The following is a 13368-nucleotide window of genomic DNA, read 5'->3' as shown; positions in this document are numbered from 1 at the left end:
GTCACAACACAATTCCAGATTTCCATAGATACTGCTGAAATCTGGCGCTGCAAAGTGGCACCATTAATATCCACCAAGTTGCATAAAAAGCCTGTGGTTGTTCTTGGCCTCGTATAACTCTCAAATTATGTATCCTTTTCTTTCTTTCAGAAATGGTCTGGTTCCATACATCTGATACCATAACGAAAGTCCCAAAGTGTCTAAGGTTTTCCATCTTTGAGCAATTCAAACCCACGCGGCCATTAGTGAAAGGATAAGAAGTTCCTTAGTTTTGCTGCCTGCATTAACGTTGTCAAATAAAGATAATAATGAGAGCCGCGGTGCACTTTGCAATGGTTGCTTCACAATTCCCAGATCAGTTTAACAATCAATGCCTCATCCCAGGGAACTGAATAGGGGTCACTCTCCTAACAGTTCTCAGCTCCTTCAACAAACTGCAGCTCCCAGTATTCTTTGAGGGAAGCCAAGACTATTTAAAATGGTATAATTCTGCTTTAAGTGTATGGTGCAGCTGTGGCCTTTATCTCAAATAAGCCTCCTCAGAACCCTGCCCAAAGGAAAAGGTTCCACAATGTGTGTCTGTGCTTCATCAAACTCCCTTCTCCAGATCTTCAAAGTGACAGGAGCCACCGCAGATCCATGGAACCACTTTGGTTCTCAGATGTGCTGAATCGGAAAACACAGATCAAGGGTTACATACCTGCACGAGGAACCCATACTCCAAGGTAGGAATGTTTTTGCAGTGGCCACCAACCTGCAAAGTGAGCAGACAAAGAAAGAGCCCGGCCACATTACTCTGCACCTGTTCATTCATCACCAATAGGACACATTAACTTTCTTCAAGCACGTATCTGCCGGCCACCAATTACATGTAAAGATATTCTAGAAGGGTGTCTCTAAGCCAGACCCTCTGGAATTCCTATTCCGGTTGGGACCTTGGCATATGAGAATAATAATAATAATAATAATAATAAATTATTTATATCCCGCCCTCCCCAGCCGAAGCCGGGCTCAGGGCAGCTAACAACAATACAACAGTACAAAAGTACAGCACAAACATCACTCTAAAACCATTCATTATAAAATTAATTCAAATCAGGCCACTGGCAACCATTGGGCCAGAGCTCCACGAAGATTGCTGAGGGAGGGAGTCAGGCTGTGCCCTGGCCAAAGGCCTGGTGGAACAGCTCTGTCTTGCAGGCCCTGCGGAAATATGTCAAGTCCTGCAGGGCCCTTGTCTCTTGTGACAGAGCATTCCACCAGATCGGAGCCACAGCCGAAAAAGCCCTGGCTCTAGTTGAGGCCAGCCTAACTTCTCTGTGGCCTGGGACCTTCAAGATGTTTTTATTTGAAGACCGTAAGTTTCTCTGTGGGGCATACCAGGAGAGGCGGTCCCGTAGGTACGAGGGTCCTAGGCCGTATAGGGCTTTAAAGGTTAAAACCAGTACCTTAAACCTGATCCTGTACTCCACCGGGAGCCAGTGCAGCTGGTATAGCACCGGGTGAATGTGATCTCGCAGCGAAGACCCCGTAAGGAGTCTCGCTGCAGCATTCTGCACCCGCTGAAGTTTCTGGGTCAGTCTCAAGGGCAGCCCCACGTAGAGCGAGTTACAATAATCCAGTCTGGAGGTGACCGTCGCGTGGATCACAGTGGCTAGGTCAGGGCGAGAGAGGTAAGGAGCCAACTGCTTAGCTTGGCGGAGATGGAAAAATGCCGCCTTTGTTATAGCTGCAATCTGCGCCTCCATGGAAAGGGAGGTGTCGAAGATTACACCCAAACTCTTAACAGATGGTGCTGGCACTAATTGCACCCCTGCAAGAGATGGGAGTTGCCCCCCCCCCCAATCCCATATCGTCCCGTCCCAGCCACAGGACCTCTGTCTTCGAAGGATTTAGCTTCAACCGGCTCCCACGTAACCATCCAGCCACAGCTTCCAAACATCTGGTCAGTGTGTCTGGGGCCGAGTCAGGATGGCCATCCATCAACAGATAGAGTTGGGTGTTGATGGCAACCCAGCCCAAAACTCCGGACAAGCTGGGCGAGGGGGCGCATAAAGATGTTGATAAGCTTCGGGGAGAGTATCGCACCCTGAGGTACTCCACACACCAAGGAGTGGCGCGATGACAATTTCCCCCCAAGCGCCACCCTCTGTCCCCAACCAGAGAGAAATGAGCGCAGCCATTGAAGGACCATGCCCTGGATCCCCACGTTGGCAAGGCGGTGGTCCAGGAGTTCGTGATCGACCATGTCGAAAGCTGCTGACAGATCTAGAAGAATCAGCAGCCCTGACCCGCCTCGATCCAGCTGTCTACAAAGATCATCTGTTAGGGCAACCAGAGCTGTCTCGGTCCCATGACCAGCGCAGAAGCCGGACTGGAATGGATCCATAGCCGATGTTTCATCCAGCAAGCAACAGCCAGACTACAGAACTGAATCTCAAAGCCAACCTGCAACTTGTCATGAGAAGCACTCTAAACATGATGGGTTCCAGAGATGCTGGCAAGCTCAGATGGCGATGCAACCAAATGCCAAACCTCTGAGAGGTGCAGGTGTACCCTTTCCAGCTCAGAAAAGCCTGTGGCTTTCCACATGTCGCACTCCAGTTCTCACCAGCCCCATACAGCACTGCCAAAGATCAGGGATGATGGGACTTGCAGCCCAGCAACATCTTGAGGGTTGCCAGTTCTTAGTCCGTGGTCTAAAGCCGTGCTTCCCAAACTTGGGTCTCCAGCTGTTTTTGGACTACAACTCCCATCATCCCTAGCTAGAAGGACCAATGGTCAGGGATGGTGGGAGCCGTAGTCCAAAAACAGCTGGAGACTCAAGTTTGGGAAACACTGGTCTAAAGTAACCTAGCTGCAGCAACATCCAGAGTATAAAATCCCATCTTCAAGAGGTGTCAGATCAACTTCATCCAATTTAGGATTCTGCTTTTTTATGGCTAATTTTGGTATTTTTTTCAAATCACATTTAGAGTGTTCTCTGTGGGAATGCTTCCTCCAACTATTAGGTATAGCTACCCAATTTGGCTTCTATTAGACTTTTTTTTTGTTTTTAAGATAGCACAACTTTAATCTCTGCATCTGTTTACACAAGGACTAGCTTAACTTCTCTTTGTTCCTTTTCTGAGCCTAGCAAAGAAACATCTGCATGTCACCTATAGGCAGAGGCAGAACGGTTAGAAGGACAATGGCTCAGTGGTAGAGCTTAGGGCTGTGCACTGGATCTGGCTACAGCCCAGATCCCAAAATGAATCAGCCCAATTCACTGACAACCAGTGTGGTGTAGTGGTTAAGAGTGGTAGTCTCGTAATCTGGGGAACCGGGTTTGCATCTCCGCTCCTCCACATGCAGCTGCTGGGTGACCTTGGGCCAGTCACACTTCTTTGAAGTCACACTTCTTTGAAGTCACACTTCTTTGAAGTCTCTCAGCCCCACTCACCTCACAGAGTGTTTGTTGTGGGGGAGGAAGGGAAAGGAGAATGTTAGCCGCTTTGAGACTCCTTCGGCTACACTCCCAAGGAGTGTGGTGGAGTCTCCTTCTTTGGAGGTCTTTAAGCAGAGGCTTGACAACCATATGTCAGGAGTGCTCTGATGGTGTTTCCTGCTTGGCAGGGGGTTGGACTCGATGGCCCTTGTGGTCTCTTCCAACTCTATGATTCTATGATTCTAGTGATAAAGCGGGATATCAAATCCAAACTCCTCCTCCTCCTCCTCCTCCTCCTCTTCTTCTTCTTCTTCTGATCTGGGTTTTAGCCAGATTGGGTTGAGATGTCCCCTGATCAGGTTGACGCACCTGCAGTGACCAAGGGCTGGCAAAAGGCAGGGTGGCTGGACAGCAGGAGAGGCAGGCAGACTTTGCAGCACATTCCCCACAGGGAATTCTCTGGCAAAGCAACACTCAGCAAGACCAAATGCTGCAGTCATCAGCTGGTGAGCAGAAGATTCAGTCCGAAGGCTAAACCCTAATTTGACACTGAGCTTCAGGGTCAGCTCAGGTCAGCTGCAGCTTTGCCCAGGTTGTATTGGGGCTGATTCAAAGTGCTGGGTTGGGCTCTGGATCGGATTGGATTTTGGGGGGACGTGTGCACAGCCCTAGAAGAGAATCTGCTTTGCATGAAGAAGGTCTCGGATCCAACCCCCAATATCTCCAGGTCGGGCTGCGAGAGACCCTTGGTCTGAAACTCTGGAGAGCTGCTGCCAGTCAGTGTAGACAATACTGAGTTAATTGAACCAATAATCTGAATCAGTGTTAAGGTAGCTTCCTAAATTCCTGTGGTGGTTGTATTTGAAGAGATGGGGATATAGCCATTATGTGCTGCTGCTTCCCAGGAGGCTGGGGTGCAACTTCAACCCCAAAAAAGCACCTCTTTTGAATGTCTGCTGCCTCCTCCCATATTCCACCCACATGGATGGCTTGGCAAACACCAACAGCCTTTTCTCTCTCTCCTCCAGGCCACCTACCACCACCAGCACCACCAGCATTTTTAACATCTAGCCTGATGAAGAGTTCTGTGGAACTCAGAAGCCGGCGCACTATGTTATGAGACTTTGCCATTGCCCTGATAATCAGAGCAGACGGTACTAGGCAAGATGGACTGACTTTCCATTCTTGCATAACAAGGCAGCAGCTGCTGTTCCAATGACATTCGCTGTAGCTTTTCCCAAGGCAGGCAACCTCCTGCATATCTGAGATCTAAGGACAAGAAAAAAAGAGGCACTGCCCACTTGTTTTGGAAGAATAAAGAGCAGGGAGGCTATTTTGGGCCTGGACTCTAGAACAAAGGGCCTCCTTTCCTTTGCTGCACTCAGTTGCCAACAGAGACCAAATGTCTCCAATGAGCAATAGATGAAAAGCAATCCAAATATACCCTTGTAGGTTGCAGCCAAGCTATAAAATAAGCAGCATCACGTGGGTGCAACAACTACCAGATCATTCTCTTTCAAACGGGAGGTGGCAGGTCATATTTGAATGTTACTCCCATGAAAAAGAAAAACACCAAGCTCTCTGCACAAAGAAAACTAGAAAGTCAAGGAGAAAGGTTAAACCCCAAGATGCTCCTTGAGATGCTCATTTTCTACTTGCCGGGAACTTTGTGGCTCAGGGGTTTTGGGTTGCATTCGATGTAGCACCAAGTTAAAGTCATTGTCAGCACAACTGTTGCACTGGATTCTTTTGCAGCCCAACCTTTAAACTCTGCCATCCATTAGCACAAGGTCACTTGTTATAGCAGACAAAGAATGTTGAGTGCAGGCAATTTTTTTAATGTGGAAAAGAATCTGCATATGTGATTCTCCCTGATTGGAGGTTTTTAAACAGAAGTTAGATTCCAGCATTGCCTGATCTCCTCGTCATTTATCTCACCTCCAACTGCTAAGCACTAGGAGGAGTAAAACATTATCAAGAGCCCTCCAAGAGAAAACCCATAGCCAGCCCCAAGGGACAAGGCCAGAGAAGAAACCCACCAGAATGTTGAATGGGGCGACACCTGCCTGGGTGCTGGGAGGGTAGCCAAACACTTCCACCTTAGGGTTCTTCATGGTGCAGGAGATGGAGCGGTTCATGAGGCGATTGACGCGCAGCTCTGGGACGCTGAGTTTCCCCTTCAACATGGAGTCCTGGATGACAGGGAAGCTGGGGGACCTGGAGACACAGAGAGATCGGCCCTCACAATCGGAGGAGCAGTGGCGACTGGCACCCATTGGGGCGGGTAGGATAGAAAGTAGGGAGCCCAACAGGAGGGCGCGCCAGAGCCAATGACAGACTCAGCCAACTCATTCTGGGTGTACAAGGGCAGCCCTGACATGAAGGAGGAGGAAGCCGACAGACAATGCCACCCCATTTGCCCTTTGCTGACAAGGAGGGGTCTCGCATCTGGACTTTGGAAAGGAGGGTTGCACAACTTTTCAAGACCTTCTCTGGGCTAATGTTTGGGCTGGGCTTTCCATGTATGTACACCCCAAACTGGAGAGCTTGCTTGCTCTGTGCATCCCTCAGAGAGAATTACAAAGTAAAGGAATTATGAGGAAGAAAAGAGAACTGCTCCACCAGGCTCGTCCATCAATTGTCATCTTCAGCAGCCATTCCACCAGCCTGTGGGACAGGGAGAAAGATGGGACTTGCAGAGTCTCTCCACTGCAAGAACAGACAACTTTTGGCTCATATCTTTAAAAAAGATGCATTCCTGCTGCTCACTACGAAAGCTCTGCCACTACGAATTAGTGCCTGAGCTTGCTTTTTTCCTCCTCCTTCCTCATACCTTTCCCTTTTGTGTCATGTCTCTTAAGAGCCGTGAGCCTGAGGGAAGGAACTGTTTTCTCTCTGATATCTGTAAGCTGCTGTGGGAGTCCTTTTCAGCTGAAGTACAGCATAAAAATGATTACAAAGAAATAAATAACAAGAAAGACCCCAAGCCACTCTTGGAAGGAGACAGCGGAAAAGTGGAGCCATACTTGGGGATGGGCGAGAAGATGCTGAGACCGGCACGGAATTTCTTGATGGTGCCACTGGCCTTGAACCAGCTGTGCCGCTTCTCCTGCTGGGTCTTGAGGAAGTCGTTGCTGAGGTGTTTCCATTGCTGGGATGTGAACATTCCCAGGATCCTATTGGGAAGAGACACGGTGATTGACAGCATCAGTATCATGAACCCAGAAACTGGTAGTGACCACAACACCAAGTCAGCGGCTAAATAGGTCAGAGGCTGAAAAGCTGGACCAGGTCCCTGGCTCTGAGAATGAAGCTAGTGATCAGAGGCCCAGTGAACTCGATCCTACAATTTTGGGGCCTCTGGAGCCAGAGCTGGGACTCTTAAGAGTGCCTCCTCCTGGACTGGAGAGGTGGACTGGAGACAAAGCCTCAAAAGGCCTCCTTTAATCTCCAACCCTTGTTGGAGTAAGTTGCTCACTGGGAGCTCTCCATGGTGCTGAAGCAGCTGGCCTCATTCACAGCTTCCCATCAATGGGACAGGTAGAAAGGAGTCCAAGAAAAGATCTTGGAAGTGTTTTATCCCCATCACTGAACCCCAAAGCACACAATACAATACTGTACTGCTTTTAAAGTAAAGTGCAGATAGGGTTGAAGAGAGGTGTGTTTGTGTCTAGAACCCTCTGAATTATGTGAGACTTATATGTATGAATATACATACAGTATAACCTACTGTAGAAGGATAGAGAGTCACGCCCATTGTTCCAATCACTTTCCCTTCTTACCCCACAAACCACTGGAATGTGACCCCTTGGACTAGACACCTCGTGCTTCATGACTCAGCTTAAAAAAGGCCTTACTCACTTCTTCAGCTGTAGGCCCAGTCCAAACCCTTCCTTATTGGATGGCTGGAAAACTTCAATGGACGGTTCTGAAGAACAAGAAGAGTCAAGAGAAGAGTCAAGAGAAGAAGGTAACGTCTAGCCAGGGAGATAGACTTCTGAAAGACTGGACCAGCTTCAGTGCTAGGCACCATAGTAACGTTAAATAAGTTGGAGTTCTTCGAATTAAATATACCAAGAAAAAAGCACACCAAGAACTCTGGCCAATATAAGTTTCAAAAGTGGGAGTGCATCGCGTTTCACCACTTGAGATGAAATGGGAAGTTCCGCCCAACCCTGCTGCCACCAAACCGCCTCTGCTGAAGCACCCCTTACCTAGGTTGCGAAGCAGCAAGTTCCGATGAGATTTCGGCAAGATCTCATGTGATTTTGATAAGACCTCATGAGATCTCACCAGAAATCAATGTCTTTTTTTAAAAAAAAGTTTTTTCAAATTTTGAAATTTACAAACAATTGTCAAAACACCAAAATACACATCTGTTGGTATTTCGGCACCCAGAATTCAATGTCAGTGCTGCTTCATCTTATGGGTGGGCCGGCCGTGGTGAACTTTTTTTTTTTTTAAAGATAATCTTTATTGATTTTATTACATACTATACATATACACATTACTTTACATTTACATTTACTCCTAATAGTTGACTTCCCTCCTTCCTTCTTCTGGCTTTTTTATATTGTCTCTAAGTTTTTCGCATTGTCTTTATCGATTTTGTATATTGTTGTTCTTCTTTCAACATACAGCGTCTATATGCAAATAAATCTTTCTGTATATGCACGTCTTGTTGTTTGTCTATATTCATATACAGATACAATTAGTTACCTTGATTGTATTTTACATTTTAATTCCTATTGTCATTAACATCCAATAAAGTTTCTTTTAATTTCCCATTATGAGGTTTATTTCAATTCCACCGATTTCACTATTTTATCCTATGTATAACATAAATTTTTCCCATTCTTTTTGAAATGTTTCATCGCCCTGTTGTCGAATTCTCCCCGTTAATTTGGCTATTTCCACATATTCCATGACCTTGTACTGCCACTCTTCTACTGTTGACAATTTTTGTTGTTTCCACACCTGAGCCAGCAGTAACCTCGCCGCTGTTGTTGGGTATAGGAACAATTCCTGATCCTTCTTATCAATGGTGAACTTTATTAGTCTAGCAGTACAAACTTGTATCCTTCCACCTCCCTTCAAAAGCAAGTACTTCTTTGTACAGTGCATAGTTAACACTATGGAATTTGCTCCTACAAGAGCTAATGACAGCCGCTAACTTGGATGGCTTTAAAAGGAGATTAAACACTTTCATGGAGGATAAAGCTACCAGTGACTACTTGCCACAATGGCTAGTACTGCTAGAGAAAGGATGTCTCTGAATACTAGTTGCCAGGAATCACTGATGGGGATGGAGCATTGTGCTCAGGTTTTGCTTGTGGGCATCCCATGGGCCTCTGGTTGGCCATTGTGAAAACAGGACGTTGGACTAGGTGAACCTTTAGACTGACCCTGCAGGGCTATTCTTATGTTCTTCCTTGTTTACAGGCAAATGTGAGACTCACCGGGGCCATCCAGGTACTGGGAAAGAGAGAACCGCAGTCGGAGGACAATGGGCTCGGTCCGAAGGACCTTCCAGGCTGTTGCCACCTCTTCCTGCAATGAGAAGCAGAGCATCCTCATTAGTCAGGGCTGTGACTATGGAAGAGGGGAAGGACCAAGGGCTCAAAGTGGAAGTCAGAAAAACACAAGTCTACCCAGGAAGCAAGACTGCAATGGATCATGGCATTGGATCAGGAGACATTTTCCTCCCTTTCTCATATTCCTAGTATTCATGGTTCTCCAGTGAAGCTTATTTGCTGGAGATTTGGAACAGTTGATGTATGGCAGGCATCCCCAAACTTGGTCCTCCAGATGTTTTGGGAATACAACTCCCATCATCCCTGACCACTGGTCCTGTTAGCTAGGGATAATGAGAGTTGTAGTCCAAAAACATCTGGAGGGCCGAGTTTGGGGATGCCTGATCTATGGAATTCACTGTGACAGGCATGCACTGGCGGATGAAGGTGGAGGTGGGGGGCGGTCTATCCCGGGTGCCCTCCGGGTGGGTGAAATTGCGGCCGCCCACATCCCTGCCCCTGGGACACTTGGCACTCACTGCACACACCCCGGGACACACGCCGCTCAACGCACACCCCTTGACATGCGCCACACACCCCGCGGGCAGCACACCATGCCCCCTTGGACATGCACCACCACCCCCTGGGATGCGTGCCAGCCATGCCCCCGGATATACGCCACTCCCGGTGCCAGAGCAGGTAGCTTCACCACTGCAGGGGTGGCTGCAGTTTTAGATCGCTTTAATTGGGAATTAGACAAGGGAATAAGGCTAACAATAGTTGCCAGTCTCATGCATTACAGAGGTACCTCGGGTTAAGTACTTAATTCGTTCCGGAGGTCCGTTCTTAACCTGAAGCACCACTTTAGTGAATGGGGCCTCCCACTGCTGCCGTGCCATCGGAGCACTATTTCTGTTCTCATCCTGAAGCAAAGTTCTTAACCAGAGGTACTACTTCTGGGTTAGCAGAGTCTGTAACCTGAAGCGTCTGTAACCTGAAGTGTATGTAACCCGAGGTACCACTGTATATGGGTACTGGATGCCAAGGAGAAACTATAAGGACCATTGCTTTTAAGCCTTTCTTTGTGGGCTTCCCAGAGGTATGTGTTCTGATGTTTCTGCTCTGCCTCCATAGCTGCAGGCAGCCATGCTTCTGAATACTAGTTGCTGGAAACCCCGGGAGGAGAAACTGCTCTTGTGTTTGAACCATGCTTTCTTTGTGGGTTTCCCACAGGCACCTGGTTGGCCACTGTGAGAATAGGATGCTGGACTAGATGGGCCACTGGCTTGATCCAGAAGGACTATTCTCTCCTCCCCCCCCCCAAAAAAAAAATTATATGCTACTTGATTGTAAAACTAAAACAGAAACAAAACCTCAATGTGATTTACAAAGAGGATAAAACAATAAAATTATCAGTGAAAGCAACTCTTTAAAGCACTTTTTTTAAAAGAACAGTATCAGCAATAAACTAAAAACAGATTAAAACATGCATCAAAAGTCTAGGTGTCAATGGAACGACTCCAAGTCTGAACTCTAGCTGTCTAACCCATTGCACCATAAAAAATGCAAAGGCCAAGTGTGAGAATTTCCTGTTGCTAATCCAGGAGGAATCAACCTTCCTGACAGTGTCAGAGTTGGGGGAATCTATCAAGCTTCTGGGTCTGCATATATCTGGAAAGTGGGGATGCATTTAAGCATGTGTGTAGCCTCTTTCTGCCCACCCAGCCCCATGTGACTGTGTCCCGAAACTTACATCTAGAAAGCCGATGTTTATATGCAGGTCAATATCCACGTCATCAATGGTCCCATATTCGCTGAGGAGGAAAGCAGGAGCATTAGGGAAAGACCAGTGTGAGGAAAAGCAGGAGGGAGAAGAACAAAAGGCTGGGGCACATGGAGCTAGCTGATGGCAAGGAAATTAACACAGAGAAGCTGCCCCTCTGTTGATCTGCAGAGCTTTCTGCCCCCCTGCCCTTCTTAATCCAAACCTGGAGTTTAATTTGTGCCAGCTACTCTAGGTGTCAGGGACGCGGGTGGTGCTGTGGGTTAAACCACAGAGCCTAGGACTTGCTGATCAGAAGGTCGGCAATTTGAATCCCTGCAACGGGGTAAGCTCCCGTTGCTCGGTCCCAGCTCCTGCCAACCTAGCAGTTCGAAAGCACGTCAAAGTGCAAGTAGATAAATAGGTACCGCTCCGGTGGGAAGGTAAACGGCGTTTCCGTACGCTGCTCTGGTTCGCCAGAAGCGGCTTAGTCATGCTGGCCACATGACCCGGAAGCTGTACGCCGGCTCCCTCGGCCAATAAAGCGAGATGAGCGTCGCAACCCCAGAGTCGGACACGACTGGACCTAATGGTCAGGGGTCCCTTTACCTTTTTTACTCTAGGTGTCAATGCAAGCACTGTTGGTTTTTGCACTTACATTCCACCATGTGGCTCCGTGGGACCCTTGCCATGGCTCGGGCTGTTTTCCTGACTATTAAAAACCATCTCAGTGTTACGCAGACTCCCAATCCCTGAACAGCAAGGATCTTGGGGGTGCAGTGTTTGGTTCCCTTTGAATGAAGTCTACTGGAGTCAGGCAGCTATTGCAGTATTTGCATTTGTCTAGAAAGATACAGGTTGAGCATAGATGGAGGTTTCAGCTTAAATCAGGTAGTCTAACACAGGATAAGATACCTTCCCGTGTTCCTGTTGGTTAAACCACTTTGGTAGATTCTTTACAATAAAGAATCATAGGGCCAGAAAGAATCTGGAAGGCACCTCCAGCCCAACCCCAAGTCTACAACTCCAGGACTGGAATTGAGTTTTAAAAAAACCTCTTTGCTCATCAAGATCCATACATGGACTCAGATCCTAAGGTCCATAGTTGTGCAGAAGGACCTTGCACCTTTCATAGTTGCGCAGAGGAGGGAATTTCTGCAGGTGTCACTTGGCATGCAAGCCATGCCTGCTATGCTCCTGCTACACATCTGCCACCTGGCAGCAGTCATTACATCTGGTTGCAATACAGGAGGGGGGAGGGGCAGGACTACTCCATCGGTGAGAGACCAACAACTTTTTCTGCCTCCTGTCCTTGATCTGCGTCACCCCAGAGTGTGCTTATGTCCTCTTCTCTCTAATTTTCCTTTTGCGTCATGCCTTTTTAGACTGTGTGCCTGGGGTAACGCACTGCCTTTTTAAGTTCCTTTTTAAGTGCCACTCCAGGAGTCTTTTTTGGCTGAGGATTGAGATAAAAATTCTTTAAAAGAAAAAAACAAACAAACCCTGAACTATTAAGGGTGAAGGGTTTTCTTCTGCATCTGCCCACTCAGCATCTTTGCTTCTAGGGATATTTCTTCCCACCATTACTGTCCAGCCTAAAGCGCCAACCTATATGCACAAGACCTACACAGTCTTGTCGTTGGACTCCACTCTCAGTCGCTAGGAGTCTGTGCATTGCCCTGCTTGGCTTCAATGCACCAGCTGAAAATCATCTCTAGTTTATCTCCCTGGGCACAGGTTTGCTGATGATGCTATTGCTAATGAGTGCTTCTGCTTCAGAAAACTGGAGAAGAGGTAACTTGCCCCCAAGCCATGATCAGCTCACAAACACACACACACGTGTCACAATCATGCCAAAAGATATCCAGCGAGCACTCTGCATACGTGGAGAGTGTGCTTAAATTCTTCTAAGATGGATTTGTCATTCTCAAAACAAAATAAATCTCTTCTTCCTGCTATTGGTAGTAATGAACGTTAGATATTTTTTTCTATGGGGTTAAAAGGTACCTAAGTATATGGTTGCAAAAATGGGAGGGAAATAGAGGACAGAATTGGGTATTTTCAAGCTCTTTTTCATTTTCATTTGTGTGTGGATTTTTAATATAAACGTGGGGACATATAATGCATTATTGCCATAAAAAACCATTTCAGGGAACATATTTCAGCAGTTCAACTTTATAACAATTATAAATATGCCAGTCAAACTTTTCTGGACAATGCCAGCATTTGGATTAAAAAAAAATAGGTAAATTTCTTATTGATGGCAACTATATGGTGTCTGTAACATTTTTATCATACAGTAGATTCCATCCATTCACTATACTTTTCTAACTAAGTTGTCCTACATGCAAGTACCGTATTTTTCACTCCATAAGACGCACTTTTTTCCTCTTAAAAACTAAGGGGGAATGTCTGTGTGTCTTATGGAGCGAATGTGTGGTCTCTGGGGCTGGGGGGGGGACCTGGGCTTCCCCCGCCCCCAGCCCCGCAAGCTCCGGGAGCGGAGGCAAGGCTGCGCGCAATCTTGCTGCCGCTCCCCGACCTGTTCTGGGGGCTGGGGTCGGGGGAAGCTCGGGCTTCCCCCGCCCCAGCCCCGCGACTAAAAAGGAAGCCAAGACAGCAAGCAAGGGTTTTTTTCTTTATTCCCCCCCCCCCTAAAAACTAGG

The 13368-nt window shown here is 47.3% G+C and overlaps 1 protein-coding gene across 5 annotated transcripts in view; it reads right to left on the bottom strand.

The window, feature by feature from the left end:
* The window catches only part of PARP6 (poly(ADP-ribose) polymerase family member 6), a 52325-nt gene that overhangs the window by 19737 nt on the left and 19220 nt on the right, over positions 1 to 13368 (bottom strand). For 3 of the 5 annotated variants that reach the window (XR_014504814.1, XM_083413078.1, XM_083413079.1), the window contains exons 5-10: positions 10694 to 10754; positions 8887 to 8977; positions 7289 to 7355; positions 6454 to 6603; positions 5467 to 5644; positions 701 to 754 (exon numbers count right to left, since the gene is read on the bottom strand). Coding sequence is in view for 4 of the 5 variants with exons in the window: in XM_083413078.1 (XP_083269204.1) it covers positions 701 to 754; positions 5467 to 5644; positions 6454 to 6603; positions 7289 to 7355; positions 8887 to 8977; positions 10694 to 10754 (601 nt within the window). In the remaining variant the exon portion in view is untranslated. The remainder of the gene's footprint in view (positions 1 to 700; positions 755 to 5466; positions 5645 to 6453; positions 6604 to 7288; positions 7356 to 8886; positions 8978 to 10693; positions 10755 to 13368) is intronic. The other 2 variants (XM_083413080.1, XM_083413081.1) reach the window with 1 other exon arrangement.

This window comes from Podarcis tiliguerta (assembly GCF_965153285.1).
Source record: "Podarcis tiliguerta genome assembly, chromosome: 14".
NCBI lineage: Eukaryota > Metazoa > Chordata > Lepidosauria > Squamata > Lacertidae > Podarcis > Podarcis tiliguerta.
This window is presented reverse-complemented; position numbering and strand designations above follow the sequence as displayed.